Below are 23,988 nucleotides of genomic sequence, written 5' to 3' on the forward strand. Positions count from 1 at the left end.
TTTTATCATACCACAAGTTTACAGGATGGCAGATAAAAGGAACAGCGGAGCAGCGAGGTGTCACCATGCGATGAAAGCCCCCCCAAGGCAGGGGCCACAGAGTGCCCAGCGGGCGCTTTGCTTTGTTGGCTCCGCGCGATGCCACACGCAGCCGCCGGCTCAAACGCCTGCCGGTGCTGCCTGGTGCTTGCCAGGCACGCGTACAGCACTGGAAGCTCAGAAAGCATCTGCCTGACTTTCTGCACTGTATGTCAGATGCTCCATCCCTTCTTTCCCTGCTGCAAAGCCTGGATTTCCCATAATGTTGCTGTCTCCTAGGGCACTGAGAAGCCCTACTCCCCACTCGCAGCTAAGCTCACGTTGCTGAGAGTTACACCTGCTGCTTGTGCAATGATCAGCACGGATCCTTGAACGCGGAGGAGCAAAACCCCTCGGCGGCTCCTCCCCAAACGCAGCTCTCCGATTCTGCAACAGGCAGCGTCCCGGACAGGGAGCATCCTCTGTCGGCACCCCGGGAGGCAGCAGCGCGGGGCGGGTGGCACCTTTCCCAGAACAAAGGAAATGGACAGTGAAACATGCAGAAAGTTGCGGTCTGCTTCCATGCCTCTTATCAGGGAGATTAAGGTATGAAGGCCCTGTGTAAACAGAGGTTAAATAAGAACAACTACACCTGACTGCACAGTAGGTGCGTCCAGAACACCCGACCGGCACGATAACCTGCGCCGATGCTGCCAAAGCAAGAAGAGGTCGGAAGGCTTCGGGGCCGTCCCCGCGAGTTCCTCACCGCGAGGCACCACGAGCACGGCAGCCCTGCACTCCTCAGAAACATCGGCAAAGAACCGTACCGAGCTCTCCCTCTGTGAGCGACGTTACCCCGTCGGGACGGCAAACCACACCCTTTATGCAAGAGGCAGGAGCACCCGGCGGACAGCCCGGCCCTGCCACGGCACCGAACGCCCCGGGCAGCCTCGCTCCGAGCGCCCCCGCCCCGCGCGGTCCCGTCGGGCTCGGCCGTCCCGGGGCGCCGCAGGACCGGGAGCCTCGGTGCCCCCCCCCGCGCTGCCATCGCGTCGTGCCCGGGCCCCGCGCCCCGACGGCGGCTTCGCCTCTCCCGGGGCCGCCCCGCGCCGCCGGCCCCGACAGCACCCGCCGCGGCACCGCCACCCGCAGCCGTCGGGCCGGGGCGCCGCGTCCACGCTGGGCAGCGGCAGCGGCAGCAGCGGGGGCAGCAGCTCCCAACCCCCGGCCCCCGGCCCCCGGCCCCCGGCCCCCGGCCCCCGCCCGTACCTGCCGGTGCCCGCCGGCCGCGCGGTCCGCGGGCGCTGCGCCCTGAGGCCGGCCCGGGCCGGGCCCTTCCGCCGCCGCCGCGCCCCGCCCCGGCCCCGCCCGCCCCGCCGGAGCCCTCCGGGGCCCCGCGCCGCCGCCGCCGCCGCCGCCGCCCCCCGCGGCCCCCCGGCCGCCTCGGGCCCGGCCCGGCCCCGTCCCCGCGCCCCCCCGGCCGCGGGCCCCGCGCGGGGCGGCTCCGGCTCTGCCCGCCCCGGGGGCGCCTGGCTCCGGGGGCCGCCGCCTTCCCCCGCGCCGCCCCGGGCCGGGAGCGAGGCGGGGGCGTGCAGCGGCCGGGGGGCGCCGGGATCCGCGCGGCTCCCCCGGGGCGCCGCTGCCGTTGGCCCGGGGCCCGTAAGGGCAGGCGGGCTGCAGCGGCGTTTGGGACGGGCTCATCCTCTTCGAAAGGAGCTCACCGCCTTTCTCTGCGGGCACGCTGAGCTCTCCTTTAGCAGCTGTGTTTACTGTCGAGACCGCTGCTGGGCATGTTTCCCTGCAAGTGTTTTGTACACCGCCGGCCTTTGAAGCACGGGCTGCAGACAGTGTTGATGCTTAAACAGAGCGGGGAAGGCTGCCCCGGCCCCGGCAGGCTGCTCCCAAAAGGCGATGATCTCTCGCTAGGATAAATGATCTCTGCTTCCATAAAATGCCAACAAAATTGAAGGACATCTCGCAAAGCAGATGAGTAAGAAGCTCTTTGGTTTACCTGAGGTGGAACGTGAGCGCTGGGACGAGGCTGCGTACCCCCGCGAGCACGCTGCCGGACGGGTTGTCGGCCCTTTTCAGCTTTAGCTGCGCATTTGCTTTTTATGTCTTAATCTCATCCTCACGCGCGTTACACGCCGGTTCCTGCTGATCACACAATTAGTCCTTTGGGGGTGTTGGAGAGACACGTGTAGCCTCACATACGTGTATTTTCTGTGTTTTCCCACACCGGGGCCAGTATACGCCGTGCCAGCGAGGTGCAACCCCTGAACCCAACCGTCCCTCACAAACATGATGTAGAGGTAAAACCCTGAGCATCTTGAGGGATTGTGGGCGTCGTTAACTCCTCACAGCGCAACAGTAAACGTGTACAAAACTCCTTGGAACCATAAATCGCTGCACAGTGGCTCAGCATTGTAAAACGTAACGATTGCTAGGAAAAGTAATCACAGATTCTTGTTCAATCAAGACTTGGTCAGACTTTCCCAAATGTCCCTGTGTTTTGTTGTTTGGGAACAAAAGGGATTTTTACTTCTAAATTGCACCAGCGTACCTCCTACCATTATGTCAAAGTGGAATGCGGGATTGTGTTTAAAACAGTATTTTCAAGTGAAGCTAGAATGAACAGGTTTCATGGTGAATACCAGGACTTACCCAGTTTCTAACCTCTGTCCTGTCAAAATAATTGCCCTCCTATTGCTACTTATTTCCCTGGAGAACAATGTCTATTAACAACACTGGCAGCTCTAATGCTGAAAATAGAGCAGGCTCCATTTGTTCAGTAGGCTGAAAAATCAGCTGTGAAGCCAATGAAGCCAAATGACCTTGGATTTTGCTTGACTTTGCGTTGTCTCTCTACGTGCTTCATGAGAAAGTTTATTTCATAAGCAAAAACCTCCTGCTAAAAATACAGCTGAAAAACACTGTGGTGAGCTCTTCTACACGCAGGGCATTGTGTGTTATGTTAGCGTGATGCACTATTGACAGCGGTTAAATACAGCTGAGAAATTAGATACACGGGACAAATTGGCACAGAAAATGGCACCATCGATCTAATCTGTAATGTGTCTAAAACATCAGCTGGTCCTAAATTTACCTGGTAAAATGAAAATATTTTAGCGGTGACTGAAGTTGATACAAAGAAGGCTGAAAAGGCTTCTAGGATAGCTGTAACTAAAGATGTAAATAAAGATTAAAAAAGTAAGATAAATAAGTGGAGGTGTTTGTGCCGGAGCCCAACTCAGAGATCCTGGGACAATTCCACAGGGAAGAAATCACGCAGCAGTTACACTCAGGTCACTGGACAGCCCGTACAGCTTTTCATAACGGGTTCCTTCATTTATGTAAACCCGCGCTTCTTCTGGCCCAATGATGCCCCTCAGCAGGGTGGGTGCGCGCCATGCGGTGCCCGCTGCCAGCGCCGGGCGTGCAGCCCCGGTGCCGTGGTGCCACCGCTGCCGCCGGGGCCATCACGCCGAGGGCCCTGTGCTGCGCTCAGGGAGCTGCCCTTCCGCGGCAGCATTTGGTGAGCGGAAAAGCTCTCTGAGACCCAGAAATGGAGAGGGAGAGGTGCTATGGTTTTTTTATTGTGTGTTTATCTACCCGGCCTCTGCTGGAGCCCCACGCCGCGCTGCCCCCCCTCCGGAGCTGTCCTGGCCCGAGGAGGCAGTGCGGCGCTGGCCGCAGTCCTACCCAGGGCTGAACGTGTGCACCGCTCAGCAGCTAATTAGGTTGCCATTTAACTGCGAGATGTACGTGCTCAGTTCCAGTCACTTCTGCAGTGAGGCTTCCAGCTGGACAACGGGTGTGTGCAGGGAGCCCTCCCGCTACCAGGAACGGAAGGAGCGCACGGCTCCGCGTCGCCTCGATTCACCTGCTGCTTGTGATGAGGAGCTGCGGCCCGGGCAGCAGGAACACGCTGCTGTTCTGCACTGTCTAGTGAAATGGCATCGCCTGTTCCTAAAGAGGGTGCAACCAGGCTAATTCAGCACTTTAATTGTTTGGTTTATCAGGTGCACTTTCAGAAACACGCCATTACTAAACAAAATAATATACTGAGTAATTTAGTTTTAACCGGTGAAGTCACACTCAAAGGATACTGAACATCTAACCAGCCAAGTTACATGGGTAATCACCACGTATAAAACCTTTTAACTAATCTCTGTTTGCGTTACAAAGATCAGGCAGTAAAGTGAAGACCGGTGTGTTTTACAGCGGGAGGCAGGAGGGAAGCCGTCCCCATGGGGCCGTTCCCACAGCCGCTGCGCTGCGCTGGCGGCCGCTGCCTGGCGCCGAGGGGCTGGGAGCGGTGGGGGTGATGGTGGGGTGGTGGGGCAATGGGCGCTGGGGTGGTGGGGCAATGGGCAGCGGGGTGATGGGGTGGTGGATTGCTGGGGTCCCTGCGGGGACATGCACTGCTGGGGTGTGGGCTCCATGCACTCCCTCCAATTCAGGGAGCTCCAACTGCCCTGTTTGCTTCAGAACGGGAAAGAGAGGACAAAACCTATTTCAGGCCCCCAACTTACTTCAGCCCATCTATTAATATCTATTAATAATTTAACCCCATGGCTGCACACCTCTGTGTCCTTAAAACTAGCAGGGTGCACAGCACAAGGGCTCGGTGCTCAGGCAGGGATTTGCCACAGGTGAGGTTGCTCCCAGATACGCTCTGTGCTCAGTAATGTGACAGGGAACTAATTGAATTAATTTGCTTTTTCTGCCATAAACTTTAGTGGAAAAAATAACCACCCTGCCTTTACTCCAGCTTCCTGGGGTAGGCAATAGCCCAGGGTGCGTTCGGTGTGCTGGGTCCTGGGAGCGCAGCGCTGCTGGTGCGCAGCTGATAAAGCATCGGCGGAGCTGGTGGCAGAGGAGGAAGCTCTGCAGAGGTCCCCGGCTGGTGCTTTATGGGCCTTTTCCCATGCTCTGGGGGAGAAATGTAAAATATTTTGTGACCAATGAACTTTTATAACAAGAACAAGACCAAGGGATGATTACTCGTTGTGTTTATCTCAAGGAACATGTTGTACCTTTCAGGATTGATTATGTAAACTTGGGTGAGAAGGTCTTAAAATGTAACAGAGGAAGAACTGTAGCAATATAACATTATGAAAACACCGTGATTCATGGTGACTCTGACTAGCAAATAGATTTAGCCATGTTTCACGACAATCGCATCTTCTGCGGGGACTGCAGCATGTTTTTAATTTCAAGTGAATAAGTACATATATAAACATATAAATGCATATGCTTTTCCTTCTCTAGAAGCATATCTGAGGCAAAAAATGAGTAGAAAGAGCCAGAGAAACGGTGACGTATCAGCGTGCTGCATGGGGCCAGTCTCACTCAGCTGTTTGGAAATCCTGGAGTTTTGATTTCAGGTTAGCAGGAGGAAGGAAGGCCGGCAGTGACACAGCCCCGCGCCTCCTCAGCTCTGCGTCAGCCGGCTCGGGCAGGGGCCTCCTTCGTGAGCTGCGTCCTTCCGCGCCCAGCTTTGCCGCTGCTTTGGAAGCGCTGCCCGCAGCAGCCTTGGCAGAGCGAAAGCGGGGTCCTGGGCAGTGTGGGGCACGGCACAGCGGCTGCGCCCCGAAACCGTTGGGGGGTCAGCCCTGCTGAGGGACCTGAGCCCCCGGCTGCTTCAGGAGGGATGTTGAGAGGCAGAGCGGGTATGGGAATCTGGCAAGAATGCGCCAAAGCACGGGTGGCGATACAGGAGAGAAGAAAATGCCAGGAACATATCGTCTGTGGTCCTGGAGCTGGATATGTTTTTGTGTCTATAGATCAGGCTGTGTTGCAACCGGGCCAGGGAGCAGGAGCGACTCCCGGGTCAGCCCCGGAGCCCGAAGCGTGATCTCAGCGTGAGGCAGGGGAAGCGCCGCATTAGCAGCATTACAGCCTGCACTGCAGCCTGCTGCGAGGAACTCGCCGCGCTGCATTCCGCGGTGCGCCGCGCACGGCACGGCACGGCACGGTGCCGGACAGCCAACCGTGCCCACGCCGCCCACGCGCCCGCGCCGCGGGTGCCCTGAGCGCCAGGCGGGACGGCAGGCCCTGCCCTGCCGTGGCAGGGGGCATGGACGTGCCCTGTGTCCCACGTCCCGTGTCCCACGTCCCCAGCTCAGCTGGGTGCTGCCTTAGCGTGGGCCCGGTGCGTCCAGGCACGATGCCCTGCCTCTGTGCTCAGCCGTCTGTTAGCCAGCGCCCCTGGCCTTCACCAAGGAGCTTTCTGGGGGCTCGGCTGTGGGTTGCCGTGGGGAGAGTGGGTTAACAAGGCTGTGTCCTTTATGGTTCCAAGCACCGCGTGGTGGCTGTTGTCTACGCTGGCACCACATAGATGCACTTTTCATCGTCAGGATGAGCAGTGCACATACTGAAAAAAATGCAAATCTTAATGCTGTGTGAAGGATGTGTTCTGCACGCGGAAAGGGAATTAGGGAGCTGTGCCACAGCAGGTACTGGCAGGAGAGAGAAACTCCTGATTCATCCTGAATTTCTCTTTCTCTCTCTTTTTTTCATTCATGACTTTGTGTTTTCTCTTAAACCGTGCGGGTCTGGTTTCTCACTGTGCCGAGTGCCTGCCTGGTGATTTCATTTAGAAGTGTGGAGGAAAAGCGCCCGTAAAATTAGGTCCCATGTTGCTGTGGTGTCCTTTGTGTTTTCTTTGTACTCACGTACTAAAAAAACAGTAAGACATAAAAAGGGAGATGAGATGCTTTTGTAGCCAGAAACCAAGGGAGCCATGAGAACTGATGGGCTGGAGGCTTGCTTTGCTAACACACAGCATTTCACGGGGCTCCCCACGCCAGGGAAAGGGACACAACCCTGATAATGAAGTGGCCGTTAAACAGGGCAGGCTGCGGCCTGTCCTAATTGGAAGGGAGCTCTTCAGAAATTCTGCATTTCCTCACGAACCTCTCCAAGTCTTGCACTTTAACGGGTCTTTACCAACATGCCTATAATGTCCACTCTGGGGCTGCCTCTGCACGTGGGTGAAGCCCAGCTCATGGCGGGGCTGGGATGCCGTTCCCCCCTCCTCTCCTCAGGCATCAGCTACGCTCTGACAAACTCTCACTCTTCCCCAGTGCTTGTCAGTGATCAGCGCTCTCTGCTTTGGTGCTGGCAACAGCTTTGCCTGGTGAGGCTGGCGGAGGAGGGAGGACACGTCCGTGCCCGCATGCCTGCCCGGTCCGTCCTGTTCGCGGGGAGATGCCGGCGTCAGGATTAGTGCCAGAGCTGCCCTCAAAGCGTCTCACTCCGGAGGCAGCTGCTGCAGTCGCTGCTTAACGCCTTACTCACACCTGCCTGGCACCGCTCTCACGCTGTCACCGCTTGGGTCTGCTTGCTTGGGATGCTCCAGCTCATCGGTAATCCTCCTGGAGCTCAACCTGAAAGCACTCCTGCCCCGAGCGGGTCTGGCTGATGAGAAAGCTGGTGTTCGGCAGGGGCTGGGAGTGCGCGGGGCATTGCCTGCTGCCCGCATTGCATTCGTTGTCGTGGTGTCTGCTGCAACGGGCACTGACACTTAGGTGCTGCAGCAATGATTTCGTACAACTGAGCTCCTGCCTGCCCCAAGTCTCCGTGCCCCAATGCCCTGGCCCCTTGCAGCGTCCAAGCAGGTTTAAGTCTGGGTGTAGCTGAGGCCAGAGAGCCCCAGACCATGTCTGCAAGCAGAGGGAAGTCAGTTCTGTGTGTCTAAAGTGTCTCTTGCTTTAATGCAAGCTTCCTGGGAAGTAGTGGCAGCTGCTGTCGGGGCTGGTGAGGCAGAACTGATTTTCTTACAGCCAGGGGCTTTGGTTGCATCCTGGCTTCAGGGCACAAAGGAAAAGTACTCTTGAAAGTCCAGTTCTTTGCCCTAGAAATGCAAGGTAAGGTCGCACATACCACTGCTCCTGCAATGTGTCCCAGCCTCCCTAGGACTCCTCTTTATCCCAAGGCACCAGTGGAGGCTGGAGCCTGAAAGGGTTTTCCATAGGCATGTGCTGGAGATGCCTTTCCCCAGCCCAGCCCCATTTACATTAACGAGGCATTCAGCTTCCAAACCTGCTTGTGGACCACTGAGATGTTACCGCACGGAAGGGGAGGCATGGGCAACCTTAACCCTGTCGGTGCTCCCCTGTTGGGAGCAGCTTTGGGCAGAGGTCCCCCGGCGTGGCGGGGACATTGGGACCCCCTGAGCTGGCTGCAGCAGGTGGCACCCGTGGGGCTGGGGCAGCGGTGCCTGGTCCGGCCACGAGTGGCATGAGCTTGCCGGGACAGTCACCGCGCACTCCTGGCCCGGCAGACCTCTGCACAGCACCATTTGCTTTCTCCTCAGCTGCCGCCTCCCACTCCGGCGGCTCCTCTCCTGCCCACAACTTTCTCCTCTAACGCGCGAGCGCTGCTCCGCGCCGTGCAGGAGCTCGGGGAGCCTCGGGGAGCCTCGCCTGCTGCAGCTCCCCAGGAGCGGCCCGTCCAGGCCTGCGGAGCCGTTCCCGGTGACTCACGGCCGCTCCTGGCCTGCTGCGGGCCTGTTGGGGCGCCTCGCCGGGCCTGCGCCCTGCCGCCTGCCGTGGGGGGCAGCTCCGTGCGTGGGTGCCCGGCCCCCGCGCTGTGTGGGACTTGGCCGTCTGTTGGCCTGCTGCTGGTGGCTCCCCGCTGCCTCGCAGCTCTGAGAGGCCGTGGGCTTGGGGCGCTGGGACCCTTGTCCTGCCCCAGCCAGGGTGCACGGGGCTGCGTGGCGGTGGCGGGGCACCCTCCGTGCCCGTCCCACGCTGGCTGGGCACCCCCGGGTCCCCTGGTGCGGGGAGATTGAGCCGCCAACTTCACTGCACGCTGTTCCCATAGACTTCGAGCCAAGCTGCTCAATAGCTTTGAATTTATGATGTTCAGCAGGTGTCAGACCCAATTCTCCTACCATTCCACGGACCTTTCTGGTGTTTAACATGACTCAGGAGTTCAATAAAGTTCAATATTTAATTCACGATTAAGTAATCCATTTCTGGAGCTACTGCGAAGGCTCCCTGCCTCCCGAGGGTTCTTCCTATGAAGGGCAAAGCGCTGCACCTTCCCTGAGAAGCAAGCGCCGAAGTCACCTGCAGAAAACCTGTGGTTCCGCAGCCCCCGGGGGCAGCTCAGCACCCAGCTGCCCCCGGGGCTCGCGGCAAGGTCGCGGGGGCGGTGATGCCTCAGCAGCTTTGCTCCCGACCAGGTTGTGTTTTCCCCTATGAGTACCGCAGTTACCAGGTGTACTGTTTGCCTCCTTACTACACCTGATTTCTTGTAGGGTTGGTACCACCCTGTTTTAAGAGGCTTTTCTTTAAAAAACTTTCTGGAGGTGTCACTGGTGGAAGTGCCATCTGTCGGGTTTTGCTATAACAAATACTTCACTGCACTGCAAGGCTTTTTTTATTTATTTTCTCTTATGAATTCCCAAGTAGCTGTGGGAAAGATGTGGGAACCAGTCTGTGGCAGTGTGTGGAAGCGGCACGTGACATCTGACTGCCAGCGACATGAAGCGTGCCTGCAGCCGCACCAAGGGCACGGTTCCTGCCCCGGGCCGTATCCCCCCAGCCGCGCCTCGTGGCCCACCCGTGGGAGCAGCAGCCGTGGCGTGGCGGGGGCATGGCCGTGGCCATTGCACGCAGGTGCCGAGGGAGCGGGCACATGGCCGTGGCCCTGCTGCGTCCCGCGGGGCGCCAGGTGCTGGGCACGGCCCCACAGAGGGAGGTGGGCTGCAGGGACCCCCCAGCTACGGAGCGGGACGTGGTGGCTTCCTGCTGGGCTGGGCTGCAGGCTTTGCTGGGACCTGAGCGCCTCGTCAGGCAGGGCTGGGCTCCTCTTTCGGCTGCATAGTGCCAGCAGCCTGAGAATGGCTCCTGTCCGCCCTTGATAAATGCCTCAACACCAAGCGATGCCCTTGCTCCCAACCGGGACATCGACAATGTGTTGTGTCCCATGGCTGCAGGCCCTGCTGCCGGGCCCTGCCCTGTCCCCAAGCCCCCAGATGCCTGCGGGACGCCGGGCACGGGGTGGTGCAAGGGGCAGCAGGTGCAGGGGGTTTCCTTCTTGGGGCAGCGGATTGCTTCATCAGTGCCAGCTGATTTAATTGAGCTCTGGGGGCTCAGCTGGGGGTAGTGGTTTGGGTGGCCTGGTGGGAGCAGGAGTCCCTGTGTGGGTGGGCTCTGGTGGGAAGGGCACGGGGCAGAGCTGTGCCAGCAGCGAGCTGTGCTGTCACCTCCCCTGCCCGGGGCTGCCTGTGTCAGCGTGAGCTGTGCAGAGCTGCTGCCTGCCGAGCACTGCTGCGTGTGCAGGTTCTAACGAGGAACGTAAGAACCGTGGTGTCTCCTGCTCTGAAGCGTTTATCAGGTAGATTTTTTTTGTTGGTTTTGCTTTTTCCCAACTTTTGATCTTCATGAGGCCACAATCTGTAAGAGTTGGAGTCAGAATTGATTCCAGGAGCTCTTTGCATGTGTAAGAAGTTATGTCGGGTGTTCCTGAGCCAAACCAGCTCCCGTGTAAAGGAGAAACAACCTGGAAGGAGGCTTTCTGTAAGATGCTGTCTAGCTTAGATTTGCTCTGCCTTCTGCTGCTGTAGTCGCAGCAGCTCAGTGCCGCTTCCCCTTGTGTTACAGACGTGGTGTGCATTTGGCCCTTGCGGGCTGTCCCAGCTCTCCCCTGAGGTCTGTTCCACGCTGTTGCAAACAGCCAGTGTGGGTGTAAGGAGCACTGCTGCCGGTGGGACCCAGCGAAGTTTGGGTGTAAGGAGCACTGCTGCTGGTGGGACCCCGCGAGCTGTAAGGGCGGTCGGGGCAAGCAGCTGGCTGCTCTGAGTGCCTCATCCTCGCCTGTTAGAGAAGGGGCTTTGGGGCAGGGTGAAGTCTGTTCTTTTCTCCCTGATGGTCTCCCAGGGCTGCCCAAGAGCTTGTTGTTTGAAGGGAAGCACCAGGCACAATGCGTGTGCCTGCAGTCAAACCCGCAGGTCAAACCTGCAGCTCCTCTCTGCCACGTGGGCTGCAGATGCGTACTGAAACCACAGGTGACACCAGGCACTTTGACCTGGCCTTTCCTCGGGTTGTGCTGCCAAGGGAGCACTTAGATTTAGGGAAACAGGACTCCTTTAGGCCATGTACTTCTGGGGAGTTTGCTGCACAGCAGCCCTGGGGCAGGCACGGGAAAGTGCCTGCCATCTCTTGGGCTGCGTGCATGGAAACAACTCACACATTGCTGCTTTAAGAATAGGTGAGGTGGGGATAAAAATAGGAACAAGCACTTACTCAAAAATATATCTTTATTTTTTCAGTTTAACAGCTATTTAAATAATCCAATTAAAATATATTTTATTGCACGTTAAAGAACCTTTCTGGATTCTCACTTTCCTATATAAAATAAATTCATCTAGAGAGAGAAAGCAAGAGGGGGACTTCCTTTGCACATTGACACATGCACGCGCATGTGCACATTCACTATGAAACCCCCAAGCAGCCAACCCAGTGCAGGATCTGTTGCTCCTCAACATCTACACAGTGTGCTCTAGTCGGCTACGGAGAGGCTGCAGTAGGCACGGCCAGGTGCAGGACCCGGGGCTGTGGGAAGGATGCTGTCGCTGCTGGGTACCCCTGGAGGGCCCACGCGGGGCCCTGAGCTGCCTGGCCAGCCCTGCGGCAGCAAGCCGCAGGGCGTGAGCCTGCTGGAAGACAGCTACAGGCTTGGGAAGGAAAGCTGCAGCTCTGCTTCGTGCTCAGACAAAGCTGGCGTTGCTGTCACCTGGCTGGCAGGTCGCGGAGCTGGGCCCAGGTGCCCCTGCTCGTGGAGGTAAGGCAGGGACCTCTGTTGAGGTCTCGCCTGCAGGAGGGGCAGGGGCAGCAGCCTTGAACAAATGGCGCAGACAAAGCCCGGCGCTGGCTCTGCCCAGCACGGTGGCAGTGCGGGGAGGGTCCGGCGCACAGGAAGCAGGGCGTGGGGTGTGCGTGGGGCTGGGGACACAGCAGGGGGGCAGAGGCGCCCTGTGCCCACCTCCTGTCGGGGCGGTGCGTGGAGCCTGGGCAGCACCAGCCCTGCTCTGTCCCCTCCCTGGGCAGCACCACCGTGGGCAGCGCTGGGGCAGTGAACCAGCGGCTGTAGGAAGAAAAAGTCCTTGCCTGGGGTTGGGCAGGAAGAGAAGCCGGCTCCCTTTGAGGCTGCTGGGAAGTAATCAGTGGCTGAGCTTAACGAGCTACTCCAAGGCTACCTTTAAAGGCAGCTCAAGCAGCATTAAATGAAACAAGCTTGCAGAATAGAATTGCAGTTCACTACTCTAAGCTGAATTAGACTTCATGCCCTTTTCCGATGACTATTTTGGGATGACTTAGGTTCTCCGACTCAAGCTGTGAATAACTTGCTTTACAAGCACATCTGTGACTATACTAACTCTTCATCCCAGAATAACAAGCTTTTCAAACCACCCTTGGACTCAGGCTCCTAATCAAAATTCAGCTGGAGAGCTTTTCTTGTATCCATTCTGTGTTCTTCCCAAGCCTCTGTCCTTACCCTTCCTGAAAATGTCATGCTGCATTCCTGAAAGCCCTGGGTTTTTCCCATAAATCAAGCCACACAGCAGAGAGCAATTAGTGTTGATAGTCAATGTGGCATCAATCTTCTGCTGTGGAGTAATTCCTGCCCACAAATAATGGGGTGCATGTAGTTGGTTGCAAATACGCACCTCTGTTTGGCAAGACATCCCAGCTCAGTGCTACATCCTGCTCCAGCCATCTCCTGCAATAATTACCTTGGTAATTAGTGTTGTTTGAAGTTCCTAATGTTTCTGAGCCCTTGGCTTTTGTGTCTGAGCTTTGCTCAGAGAATCTTAGACTGCAAGTTCAATCCTTGAATAAGGGTCTGACCCAAGAGCCCTTCAGTGCTCACTTGGGTGCGTGCCTTTCACCCCAGACACCTGGGTCCAGCACCCACCTCTGACTTTGGCACCTGGATGAGCGGATAAATAAGTGTCAGTGTTGCCCAGCCTCCAGTGTGTCGGGCAGCTGCTCCGTGAAGGCGGTCTCTAGCCGCAAAGTGCTGTAGTTTGGGGGGGGAGTCCTGGGCAGGTGGCTCTCCTGGGGCAGGGGCAGGCGGAGGGCGGTGTTGAAGGTGGGCAGGTCCTCATCGATGCAGACGGGGTTGTCGTGGCCCTGCCTCTCCACATCGCCGACCTGAGGAGGCTTCCCCGACCCTTCCCTTTTCCGGTCGTTCCACCACTTCTTCGCCTTTTGCCACTGGCGCCGCATTACGATGGAAAGCGAATCGATGAAGAAGACCTCGACGATCTCAATGACGCAGACAACCGAGCAGCTCATCCAAAGGCCCAGCTGGCCGCCGAAGTTGGAGAGAAGAATGACGAGCTGGAAGAGAAGAGAGCACGAGGTCAGCAGCTCCTGTGGGTGTGTGCCCACAGGGATGCTGCGCCCAGGGTTTGGCACAGAATGCCGCGAGCCCTTCCCCTGCCGCCTGCGTGGTCCCCTCCTGCCCGCTCTGCTGCGGTGGGAGGCTGGTGAGCTCTGCATGTGTTTGGGGTAGCCCGTGGGATTCGGGGCTGGGTGTCTCGAAAAGGTGCCGGGCAGAAGGGCTGTGAAAGGGCAGGACTGGGTGCCCCAGGCTGCACCGCCTGTGCCGGGTTTCCTGCCTCTGCCTGGATGGGACCCTCCCGTGGCCGGAGGAAAGCTGGGCAGGAGGAAGAGCTGTCTTCCTGCTGCGCGCTTACCGTGTTCGTGGGATTCTCCGAAATGAATCTCTCGTTCAGGTCTTTGTAAAACACCATGAGGTTTGCGAGGTCTGTCCTGAGAGGAGAAACAGAAGGTGGCTGAGGGTTTAGTAAAACAATAACATGAAACATACTGAAAAACTATGCAAATAACCAGTTGGACCAGTAGGGCTGGGCCGCTCTAAGGGAGCTTTTTCCCCAATTGCCATCATTAGGGCTGCTAAGATCATATCTGAGCTTGAGGTGCAAGATAGAAACGTATAAATGGAAACTTACTTGTTCAGCTTGTTGATTTTTTGCCCTTTGTCCCAAGAGAGAACTCGAAGCATCCAATCCTGGAAAAATTATAGAAAATAATACTGTAGCTGTGTGGGCTTGTGTAGAAATACCCTGGAAAGGGAGCTCAGGCTCCACAGCTCCTGGAACCAGCTTGGGCTCCCAAACCAAATGCGTGTGACGGGCCAGCTGTCCCCAGGAGGACACATCCCAAGCTTTAGTTTAACGGCTAACAAGTATCCCTGGCCCCTCTGCTGCTGTACTGAACTTTGGGGTTTGTTTAGCACCTCCTTCTGCAGTCATGGCTAAGCAGAACTGGGAACTGACCTCTGACACGACGGACGGCCACTGGGCGATGCTGGTGGTGAGCGCCCACTCCTTGAAGCTGCGGGGAAAGGCAGGCTGTTAGCTGTGAGCCGAACGCCCCCACGCAGTCTTACCTCTGCCCTGGGGCAGGGCTTACCTGCAGGCATCTTTGCAGATTTGCTGGCAGCCCAGCTGCTCCTTCACGAACTTCTCATGTAGTCTGTAGTAGCAGTACACTGCAAGAAGGGAACACGGGAACTATTTGAGAAGCTGGAGAGAAAAGCAATGATCTTTTGCTGCCTATGCTGGAGTGAGGCTAAGCGGGTGTAGGTGGCCCCTGCGGCCATCGCCTCTGTGATGGGGACAGCAAGATTTCCCCTACAAATATTGCAAAATGTTCTGAGTAGTAGTTGTCACTTGCTATAAGCACGCACGATTGCCTCACACAGTCAAGCCCTCCACTCGGCACTCCTGTGGTGTGCATGAATGACAAGCAATAAGGAAAACTGTCAGACACAATCCAAACGAGAGGCAGCTCCCGTGCTCTGCGGTGTGAGTGCTGCGTGGGCTACAGATCCCTTTTCCCACCCGCTGCGTGGGTGCCAGGTGCAGGCAGGGCCACGCTGTGCCGAGGGGTTTGTGGCCACGCAGCGTGGGGGTGTCCCAGCACTTACTCCAGTTGGGGTTTTTCTTGTAGTTGCAGTACTCTGCCCCGGCGGGTAACGGCTGCGTGTACTGGGCGCAGCCGCAGGACTCCACCATGGCCTTCTGGAAGCAGGAGTGCAGGCAAATCTGGGGAGACAAACCAAGAACTGGTGGCTCGGAAATGCAGGCTGCTGCCTTCTGCCCCGTGCTTGTGCAGCACTTGCCCCTGGCTCCCCAAAACTTCCCCTGCTCGTGGCAGCAGCAACAAAATGGGAACCCCAGTGAACACAAACACAGGCAGAAAGTGCTGTGGAGGGTTTAGACGGTAGTGCAAGGAATAGGAACATAGTCCGTTATGAGGGGGAGGATGGTGTGCATGCTCCCCCTTTCCTCACAGGCTTGTTGTTGCTTTTTCCACCAAAACCTCCATGGAGGCTTTTGGTCTGCTGTGGCACCTGGTCCACGATTCAACAAGATGGGGGAAGTGACTTGCTAGTGAAAATGTTCACAACTTTGACTGTTTTGTGTTGGTTCACATTTGGAGATTAGAATTTGTAAAGATTAAAAGGGCAGTAGTCAGTATTTTCTACTAAAATGCTGAATCAGTTGGAGCAAGCAGGAACTGAGCTTTTCTTTCACAATTCCTAGTCATTTTTTGTTCCCAGTCCCAGCCTTCCTGAGCCCTGAGTTTTCTTGAAGTACTGTTATTAAAACCTCAGACAATGTCTGTGTGATCCTGCTAGGCAATACATCACAGCAGATTTTGGGTTTAATACCCATAAAATAAATTCCAGCCGAGGAAAAGGATTTGCAGAAAGCAGCAGCTAATAATATAATTGTGATTCTTCAAGTGGAGAGTATCAGAACAACTGACACCCTCCAAGAGGACCCAATTACAGAAACCAAGGAAAATTAGTGGAAACTTACTCTGTAAACAAACATCCTGCTATCTGGATACTGATTAGATGGTATCTGTTATTCCTGGAGTCCTAAAGGTCACAATTTCTGGCTTCAAGGGTTACTAAGCTGCAACATTTACTTGGCCAATATTTTCCAGTCTCACATTGCTTGAAAATTGCCTAATGAGCTAATGTTCTTTCTTTATCTAACATGGTGCCTAAGGGAACTTCAAACATCAACCACTTAGGAATAAATCTCGGATTCTAAAAAGTGCTGTGGTATCTTGCATCAGTGATTAAAAGCAGTGACCCTATGCCTGGGCTGTTAACAATCTTAGACCCTGAACTACAGAATTTTGTAGAGCTTTTTATGAAGGTAGTTTTCAAGCAATTGATAAAAACAAATGCAATAGCACTTTACCTGGAGGGAGTAGCTCTTGTTATAGAGATTTTCTACTGGTATGTCAGCACCAGTCTCTGTACAGTCACTGTAGGGCTTGCTCAGCTTGCGGGACCGAGTCTGGGAACCAGAAAAGAGCAAATTTTGGTTTGGGGACATCAGAGAAACCAAAGAATCTAGTGGCAGCTCATTGTGATTGTAAAACTTTCAATGATGGGGTGGGTTTGAACGGCACATTTACCCTTTGCCATCTCAAATAATTTGTCAAAATGAAGGTTTTCTGGTTTGTGCTGTTCATTTCCCAAAGTGCTGTTCTAGCTTCATCTAGTGGCTCCATATACCGCCTCTGCAGGAATACTGAGATAGTATAACTGTAACAGTGAGGATTTTCCACAGCAGAGTCACTCATCAGTATGGTTTCTCTCACTGCAGAGTCTTAGTGACCATGTACCATTTATCCTGAGGAGAGCTGCGCTGCCCTGAGCTGCTGCTGCGCTGGCTGCTCCTGTTCTGTGGGTAAAACAGCACTTCGGGCTCCACTAGTGCTCAACAGCACCTCTCCAAAATCACTCAAAATGTTTGTATCTCCTTCAGGACTGTTTCCACGAACTGCTTTGACCCTTACACTCTGTTGAATGCTAACAGCTTTTCCTGTTCTGCAATCTATGCTGAGAGAAAAGAGCTCTGAAATGCCAAGTGCTGTGCCTGCACGTGAATTTGGGAGCCCTCAGATTCACAAGACCTGGCTCAGGTTAGGCTGTCTGCTTCCTGCAGCTGTACCTCCCTCAGCCCCAAACTCTTGCTATCTTTTTGACATAATTATCTACTTTTATAGCAAAGAAGGTAGCCCAAATGCGACAAGAAATGTCACATATTTAAGAATCCGTTCACTTATCTTTCTGTACAGAGTTTAAATTAGCGGCTGGTCCTTCAAAAGATTGATCAATGCCTGCCTACCTGTAAGGTACTGACTGTAGACCAACAGGTTACTGAGATCAAGCCTGATAGCAAGCATCACCATTTCTGTCTGCACTACAGAAACGCCAAGTCTCCAGTCATGGATTTGACAATAAAAGGTATGACTTGTTGGCTCTTCTAGAAATATGCTCAAACCTCTCTTTGGGGGAACACAGAAATTTGTGATTTCAGTATTACAGATGGGCAACTTCTGAAAAAAACAAATTAAACCAGCTTTTGATAATTATTCTTTTAACTTCTGCAGACAATCTGATACTTGCCTTGGAGAGTATACTCCCTGGCAGATGATCAATCCTTCGTATAGATTATTATTTTTTTGTCACAGTTTATACCCCTATGAAAGCATACTTGTTCATTTAGGTACTGAAATAATTTCCAAACTAAATATTTAACTAAAGTACTGAAACTCCTACCAAACAATGCCCTGTTTGCATTCCAAGCATCTTGGAATATTTTTTGGGGGTGGGGGTGTGTGGGAAGTCCTGGTATACAGCATAAGTACAGGAGTGATTAGGAACCTAGACACTGACATTTGCATTTGGAAAACTTGCCCCGCTCAAGCCTACAGAGTAGAGTGGTTGTGTGTGACACATCCCTGTGTCCTCCTTCCCACGTCTGGATGCAGGAACAGGGACTGATCCAGCACCTCGGCTGCGCAGCCCTGTCCTGATAACCACAACCCCCCCAGCAGGCTCTCTGGAGTCTTGCTTCACTGGCAGTACAGTGATTACCAGATACAGGCATTTTGTTTTGGGTCCAGAAACTGAGTCGAGCTTCTGTTTCAGCTGATACATTAGGATGCAATCAGAACACTTCCTCATGCCAAATCTTTTAAACATAGCCACCAGGATGTATTCAGTCTTGTTTTTTATACTATATGCAACTGTTCAAATCTACTGTGCCAAGGAACTCTTGCATTAAATATTGATATTCCATCTGCAGTGACTTTCTCCTGTGTGGTGTAAGAGTTACAGAAGAAATACAGCTTTGTGAGGGTTTGCCTCCTTCCCACCATTCTCATTCTGATGAGAATTTTCTATTTGTTTTTTAGGCAGCATTTATCCCTGCCGGTTAGACCAAGCAGTTGGTGCCCCAGTTTTCCAGACAGCTGGAAGATAGTTAGCTATTTGCACATTTTAAAGCAGTCAGCCTTGTATTTAATGTCTTTTCTAATGCGTGGACTATCTAGATCTGGCACACCCAGGCGGGACAGATAAGCAGGATCCCTGATGCATTTGAACCAGCCATCAGTGAAGAAAAGGCAGAACTAAAGCGCTCACTTAACAGCCCATCCAGATGAAAGGGAAGTCTGGCTTGCCTGATGGCACTGCTTTCACTTCTCCACCACAGAAAGAAGCCCCTTGGGTCAAACGCCTGGTTTGCACTACGCTAATTGGGGAAATTTGATAGCCATTTGATGGCCATGCATTTGATAGCCCATCTCTGTGGCTGTGGATTTTGCTGTGAAAACAACACAAATTCTGGAAAGCCAAGGGATCGGAGAAAAGGGAGAACAAACAAGGTCCCCAGTAGCTGCTTGGTTTATAAAGAACAGATTTTACACCCACAGAAAGGAAAACTTTGTTCAGAATAGTGCTATCACAGGATTTTCCTAGGGGTGCTTCAGCTGTACAAATGAGGTATTAGCTGCCTTCCCAGCTGCTGGCTGTGTTCAAACATCGCATGGGTTCGCATTTACACCTGTTTCATAGAAATGATGCCGTGTGCCTGGAAACAAGATTGCTGTCACTCACAAAGTGCATCCCTATGGAGGTGGCCGCTGCAGTTTCGATTTCTGTGCCGATGTCCTCAATAAAGGGATATTCGTCTTGGTCATGGACAATGATCTTGGCTCCCGTTGACGTCACCAGGAAAGGGTTGTAGTCTGCTTCGTCTATGTACAGAACAACCTGCAATCCTGAAGAACAGAGACAGGGTAGGAGCAGTGTTACACCAGAAGCCAGAGCCAATTTTTTCTCGTCAGGGAGGGCAACACAGTTTACTCAACGCTATCTGGCCTTAAGTGGAATTGTAACAATCAAGCGATGCCTCTGCCGTGCTAGACTGAGACACTTAGAGCAAGTGGTGTCCCTCTGCAGCCCCGAGTACAACAAACAAATGATGTCTCCTTAGAAGGCAGCTGAAACTTACTTTAAAAAGTTATATAACTGGGAAGCAGTAATTTCAGATGGAAAACATTAGTGATGCAATGATATTATCTTTGTATTCTCTGGCAACAGTTTGCACTAGTTCAAACAGGCACTTCCCCAATCAGACTGCACATCTAGAGCCAACACATCAATCACTCTCCAGCAGGATCCAGTTCACTGAACCGCTCGTTATCTAATAGTTCCTCCGCAAGCAAAGTTTCCTTACCGTACTCACTGCCTCCGGTGGAGGTGCTCAGGATCGTCCCATTTTCTCCACTGTTGAAAGTATAGCAATTGCCATGCAGGGGATGATGGAAACGAGTGAAGTGCCTGAAAGAAACCAAATATTGTTGCATTGCCCTCTGCAGTTTTAACTGTCTCTGGCAGAAACTCAGCAGGTTTGGACTACTTTTTTTTTTTTTGCCAGTAACATAGCAGGACTGGATTTTTCTTTTTTTTTTTCCTTTTTTTTTTTTTTTTGGTGCAAGCACTTTATTTTCCTGAAGTTTTTTTTTGTTTTTTTTTTCCTTTTTTTTCCTTTTTTTTTCTTTTTTTTCTTTTTTCCCTTAATATCTTGAAACTGCATGGAAATATGATCTGGTTTAACAGCACCAGGAAATGAAAAATTTCAGAGGTTTTAGTGTGGGAGTGGGGGCTGAGAGGGTGGGGGGAGCAGATTTTCTGAACTAGCAGGGAGGTGGCAGTGAGGGGGGCAGAGTCCTTTCTCATTCAACAATCAAGTGTGTAAAGGAGCATGAATCTTCATTTTTCAGAAAAGATGTCACAGCCACTGCCATGTGGGAGAGGCTAAGGAAACACCCTTGCAGTTCAAGCACATTCATGTCTTTCCTGAGAACCTCCCCTCCCACTCAAGCAAATATCTTAATTCCAATAAAATATTTTATGATTACAGACACAAACAAAATGCTTCCAGAAAAGACTCAGCTATACCCCCTAAGGTGAGAGTTACAATGCAGCTTGCTTTGTACGTGGCAGTGGGAAAATCGCTAAAGCCATGTACAAGTGCAACTTCATCCCGGTGGCTGCACCTGGGAGCTCTGCCGTTATCCCCGGTATTAAGGGATGACTCCCCTACTACCAAGACACACAAGAATTGCACTGCAGCAATCATAAGCAGGTAGATCCAATTCTGTCAAAAAACATAAGTTTATCTGAAATGTGGACAGCAGAACACTGAGACAAATGAAATTAAAGACCATACTTGAAGTTCATTAAGACATGTATGTTTGCTTTCATTTAAAAATAGAGCTGGTTCTTGCTGGAATTCAGCAAACTCCAAATATTAAATTCCTATGTATTATATACTTGGAAATAAACTGTTAAGCTGGCAGGTATTTTCTGTGCACTGACCTTTTGTCACAAGATAGGCCATCAAAGAAACACGTCAATAGAAGGTCATCAGCAGAATAACTCAATTCTTCTTTAGTCTCCAAGGGAATCTGAGCCATGATGTTCATGTAATGCAGTTTGTACCACTCTTGGATAGCATTAACACCAGAACTGAATGTATAAAGTGCACACTCGCTGCTGTTGTTTGCATCGCACTGATAATTACAAAGGGGAAAAAGCATTTCAGATAGAAAGAAATGATGTGTCCTATAAAGTCGGTGCGGTATCATTTCTTTCCCACTGTAATAATTACATTTGAAGTTCTAGTGGAAGCAAGAGGACAAAGGGGCACCAAAAACCTTTCATTCGGGGCTAAATGATACGGTCAAACGTTTCAGGCCAAAAAGAAAGGTCACGGGTGGCACTAAGTCTATTTTGGCTAGACCTCAGGAAGGCGTTTCTCTTCCAGAGAGCTGGAGATGGATCTGCAGGCAGCAGCGGAGGCACGGCAGAACGGGCAAAGGGGTGGGCAGAGCTTTATTCACTATCGCGCCGCTAAGCGAGCAATAAAACCGGCCGGTGGGATACCCACCCTAACACCCCCTCGTTGCCCCCACCAGCAAGTTGCTGGACAAGGAAGAGTGACGCTCACCAGCTGGAAGCCGATGATATCATTTGAATCGCCGGAGTTCACGATGGAGGAGTCCTTGTGAAAGACGCTGCCCTCAATTTTCCTCTTCCGGCCGCTGCGGAGGTCAGTGGCCGTCTTGGAGAAGTCCTCAAACTTCAGCAGAGGGATCTGTCTGGAGAAGTGGCTCTCCGTCTCGTTCCAGTCACCCGCCGAACGGCGCACCTTGGACTTGCCCTCTGAGAACCCGTAGAAAGTCTCCAGCGCTTTTTTTGTCTCTTTGTCCAACTCTGATAAGTAGTCTTTCATCGAACTGTACCTGCGTTAGAGAAAATGGGAGAAAATTGTGTCATTCACCGCACCTCCCCTCCTAACTGCAGCACGCTGCCCGCTGCGCTGCGCATCTCAGTGCTCAGGAGGGTTGTCACAGACCCGCGTCCGTCTCTTCTGACCCCACTCATTTAAATCGGTGTGGGGAGAGGCCGAGAGGTGTCAGGGAAGGGACCAGGGAAAGGAGCAGACTGAGCAGGCTCCCGGGCTCCGGGGAGGTTTTGCCAGCAAGCCCGAGGAGGCAGTGCATGTGGAAATGCGACTTCTGCAGCTGTGCCAAGAGGCAGCCAGAGAGCTGGACGGCAAGGAGGGACTGGGGCGGATAGCTGGCAGCAGAACGGACCTCAGCATAAAGCGTAATTTGGCAGGAAAGAGATATTGTTGAGAAAAAGCCAAGGCATCCCATAGGAAAAGAAAGAGGTAACAGAGGAGTGACAGCTGCTCCCTCTCCACTCTTCGGGAGATGTCACTGTTTGTAATCCTGGAACGGCAGTCCTAGGGAGAAGGAAATTTGACGAGAACCACAGACCCGCCAGGGACCGTCTCCAGCAGAAAGCTAAATCCAGTGCTGCAGCTGAGCAGGCAGTAAGTGGAGGGTGTGATTGCAATCCACAAGTGTCTGAGGAGCGCTAGCGCAGAGCGGGTGCCTGAGCTGACGTGCCGCGAGGCGAGCACGGGCTGGCAGGGAGGGAGGGAGGAGGGAAGGAGGGCTGCTGAGGAGCAGCGGTGCCGTGCGGCCCGACGTGCCCGCGGCCGGGGCTGGCTGCGGGGCAGTGCGGGGCCGTGAGCCGCCCGGGGGCCGCAGCAGGGCCGGCCCCGGGACCCGCCGGCCTCGCGGCGAGCACGGCCTTACTTGTAGGGGTTGATGTTGCAGATGGTGACGGCGGGGAAGGGCAGCTTCTGGAACTGGACCGTGACGGACACCGAGGCGCTGTAGTAGTTCAAGAGCAGCTCGGCGCACTGCCAGAGGATCAGCCCCACGGCGCTCAGCGTGAGCAGGATCCAGATGAACCTGCGCAGGCGTCCCCGGGACACGACGATGCGCCGGCAGCCGTGCGTGTTGGTGTTGAGGCAGTACCAGCGCATCAGCTCGCTCAGCGTGGGCGCCTGCGGGCCCCGCACCGGCAGCGTCCTCTTGATCCTGGCCGTGATCTTCTTCCCGGGGGCCATGGCGCTGCCTGCAGGGACACCGCGGGCCTGAGCGCGGCGGGCCCCGGCCCCGGCCCGACGTGCCCCGGAGCCCCGGTGCCGCTGACACGGGCGCGGAGCCGCGGGGCGGGAGGGGGGGGACGGTGCCCGCTCCTCGCCCGCCGCCAGCCACGCTTGTGCCGGTTTCTGCCCTCGGAAGGGTCGGGACGGGACGGGACGGGACGGGACGGGACGGGACGGGACGGGACGGGACGGGACGGGACGGCCCCGCGCGGGTCCCGGGCCCCCGCAGCCCGCGGCCGCAAGGCGCCGCCAGCCCCGTCCCCCCGCCCGGCCGCGCTCCGGGCAGCGGGGCGCCGTTCCGGGGAGCCGCACCGACCGCGGCAGCCCGTGGGGGCGGCCGGACCCAGCCCCGCGCCCCCCGCGCCCCCCCGCGCCGCTCACCTCGGCCGCCGTCCGGGCCCGACGGGGCCATGCTGCTCTCCCGGCCCCGGCGCCGCCGCTGATGGCTCGGCGGGCGCCCGCCCCGGCACCTACCCCGCCGCCCGCCCCCGCGGGGCCCGCCCCGGCCCTGCCCTGCCCTGCCCGCCCCGCCGCGCCCTCGGCGGGCACGGAGCGCCGCCAGCCGGCCGGGACGGGGCGGGACGGGAGCGGGCGGCCGTCGGGGGGCTGCGAACGAGGCGGCGGCCCGGGGGCGGCGGGGGGCGCCCACGGGCGCTGCTGTCACGGGGCGCGAACGGCGGCCCCGGCTCGCGCTGCCACCGGGCGGGCGCGGGATGAGGCCGACCCCTGTCCCCGTCCCCTGTCCCCGTCCCGTCTCCCCGCACCATGTCCCCGCGCTACGCCCGCCGCCCGCTCGCCCCCCACCGCCCGCCGGCACTGCCGGAGCGTGGCGGTGGCCGTGTGACGGGGGCTGCCCGCCGGGGGGGCGGGGGGTGGTGTGCCGCCCGTCGGGGGGCGGCCGGGCCCGGTGCCGCCGCGGGGGGGGGCGGTGCCCCGAGGGGTGGGAGGTGCGGCCGTGCCCTCAGCCAAGATGGCGGCGCGGCCGGCGTCTGCCCGGCGCGGCGATGGCGGCGCGGTCACGTGGGGCGCGGCCCGCCCCGCCCGCTGCATGGCGGCGCCGTGAGGCGGCTGCGGCC

At 55.4% G+C, this 23,988-nt stretch overlaps 1 protein-coding gene and 1 long non-coding RNA gene across 4 annotated transcripts; one reads left to right on the forward strand and one right to left on the reverse strand.

Moving 5' to 3' along the window:
* The first annotated feature begins 1,581 nt into the window (after nucleotides 1-1,581).
* LOC308178376 lies at nucleotides 1,582-18,990 on the forward strand. Of its 3 annotated transcripts, none has more exons than XR_013939710.1 (3): nucleotides 1,582-10,371; nucleotides 16,697-17,340; nucleotides 18,432-18,990. It is a non-coding gene; the product is annotated as an uncharacterized lncRNA (long non-coding RNA). The 3 variants fall into 3 exon arrangements; XR_013939711.1 differs by having other exon boundaries at nucleotides 16,859-17,340; XR_013939712.1 differs by lacking the exon at nucleotides 1,582-10,371 and having other exon boundaries at nucleotides 16,391-17,015; nucleotides 17,100-17,340.
* On the reverse strand, nucleotides 11,276-23,437 carry SCNN1G (sodium channel epithelial 1 subunit gamma). The gene is made up of 13 exons (XM_080556911.1): nucleotides 23,294-23,437; nucleotides 22,554-22,878; nucleotides 21,395-21,689; nucleotides 20,764-20,957; nucleotides 19,619-19,722; nucleotides 18,997-19,160; nucleotides 16,286-16,384; nucleotides 14,995-15,112; nucleotides 14,478-14,556; nucleotides 14,342-14,399; nucleotides 14,015-14,073; nucleotides 13,739-13,814; nucleotides 11,276-13,379 (listed from the first exon to the last, which is right to left on the reverse strand). Exons 1-13 carry the CDS (start codon nucleotides 23,322-23,324, stop codon nucleotides 12,990-12,992), a joined length of 1,992 nt encoding a protein of 663 aa, XP_080413037.1. The 5' UTR covers nucleotides 23,325-23,437; the 3' UTR covers nucleotides 11,276-12,989.
* Between the last annotated feature and the right edge of the window lie 551 nt (nucleotides 23,438-23,988).

The sequence above is a fragment of the Anser brachyrhynchus genome (genome assembly GCF_964034855.1).
Source record: "Anser brachyrhynchus genome assembly, chromosome: 15".
NCBI classification, from domain to species: domain Eukaryota; kingdom Metazoa; phylum Chordata; class Aves; order Anseriformes; family Anatidae; genus Anser; species Anser brachyrhynchus.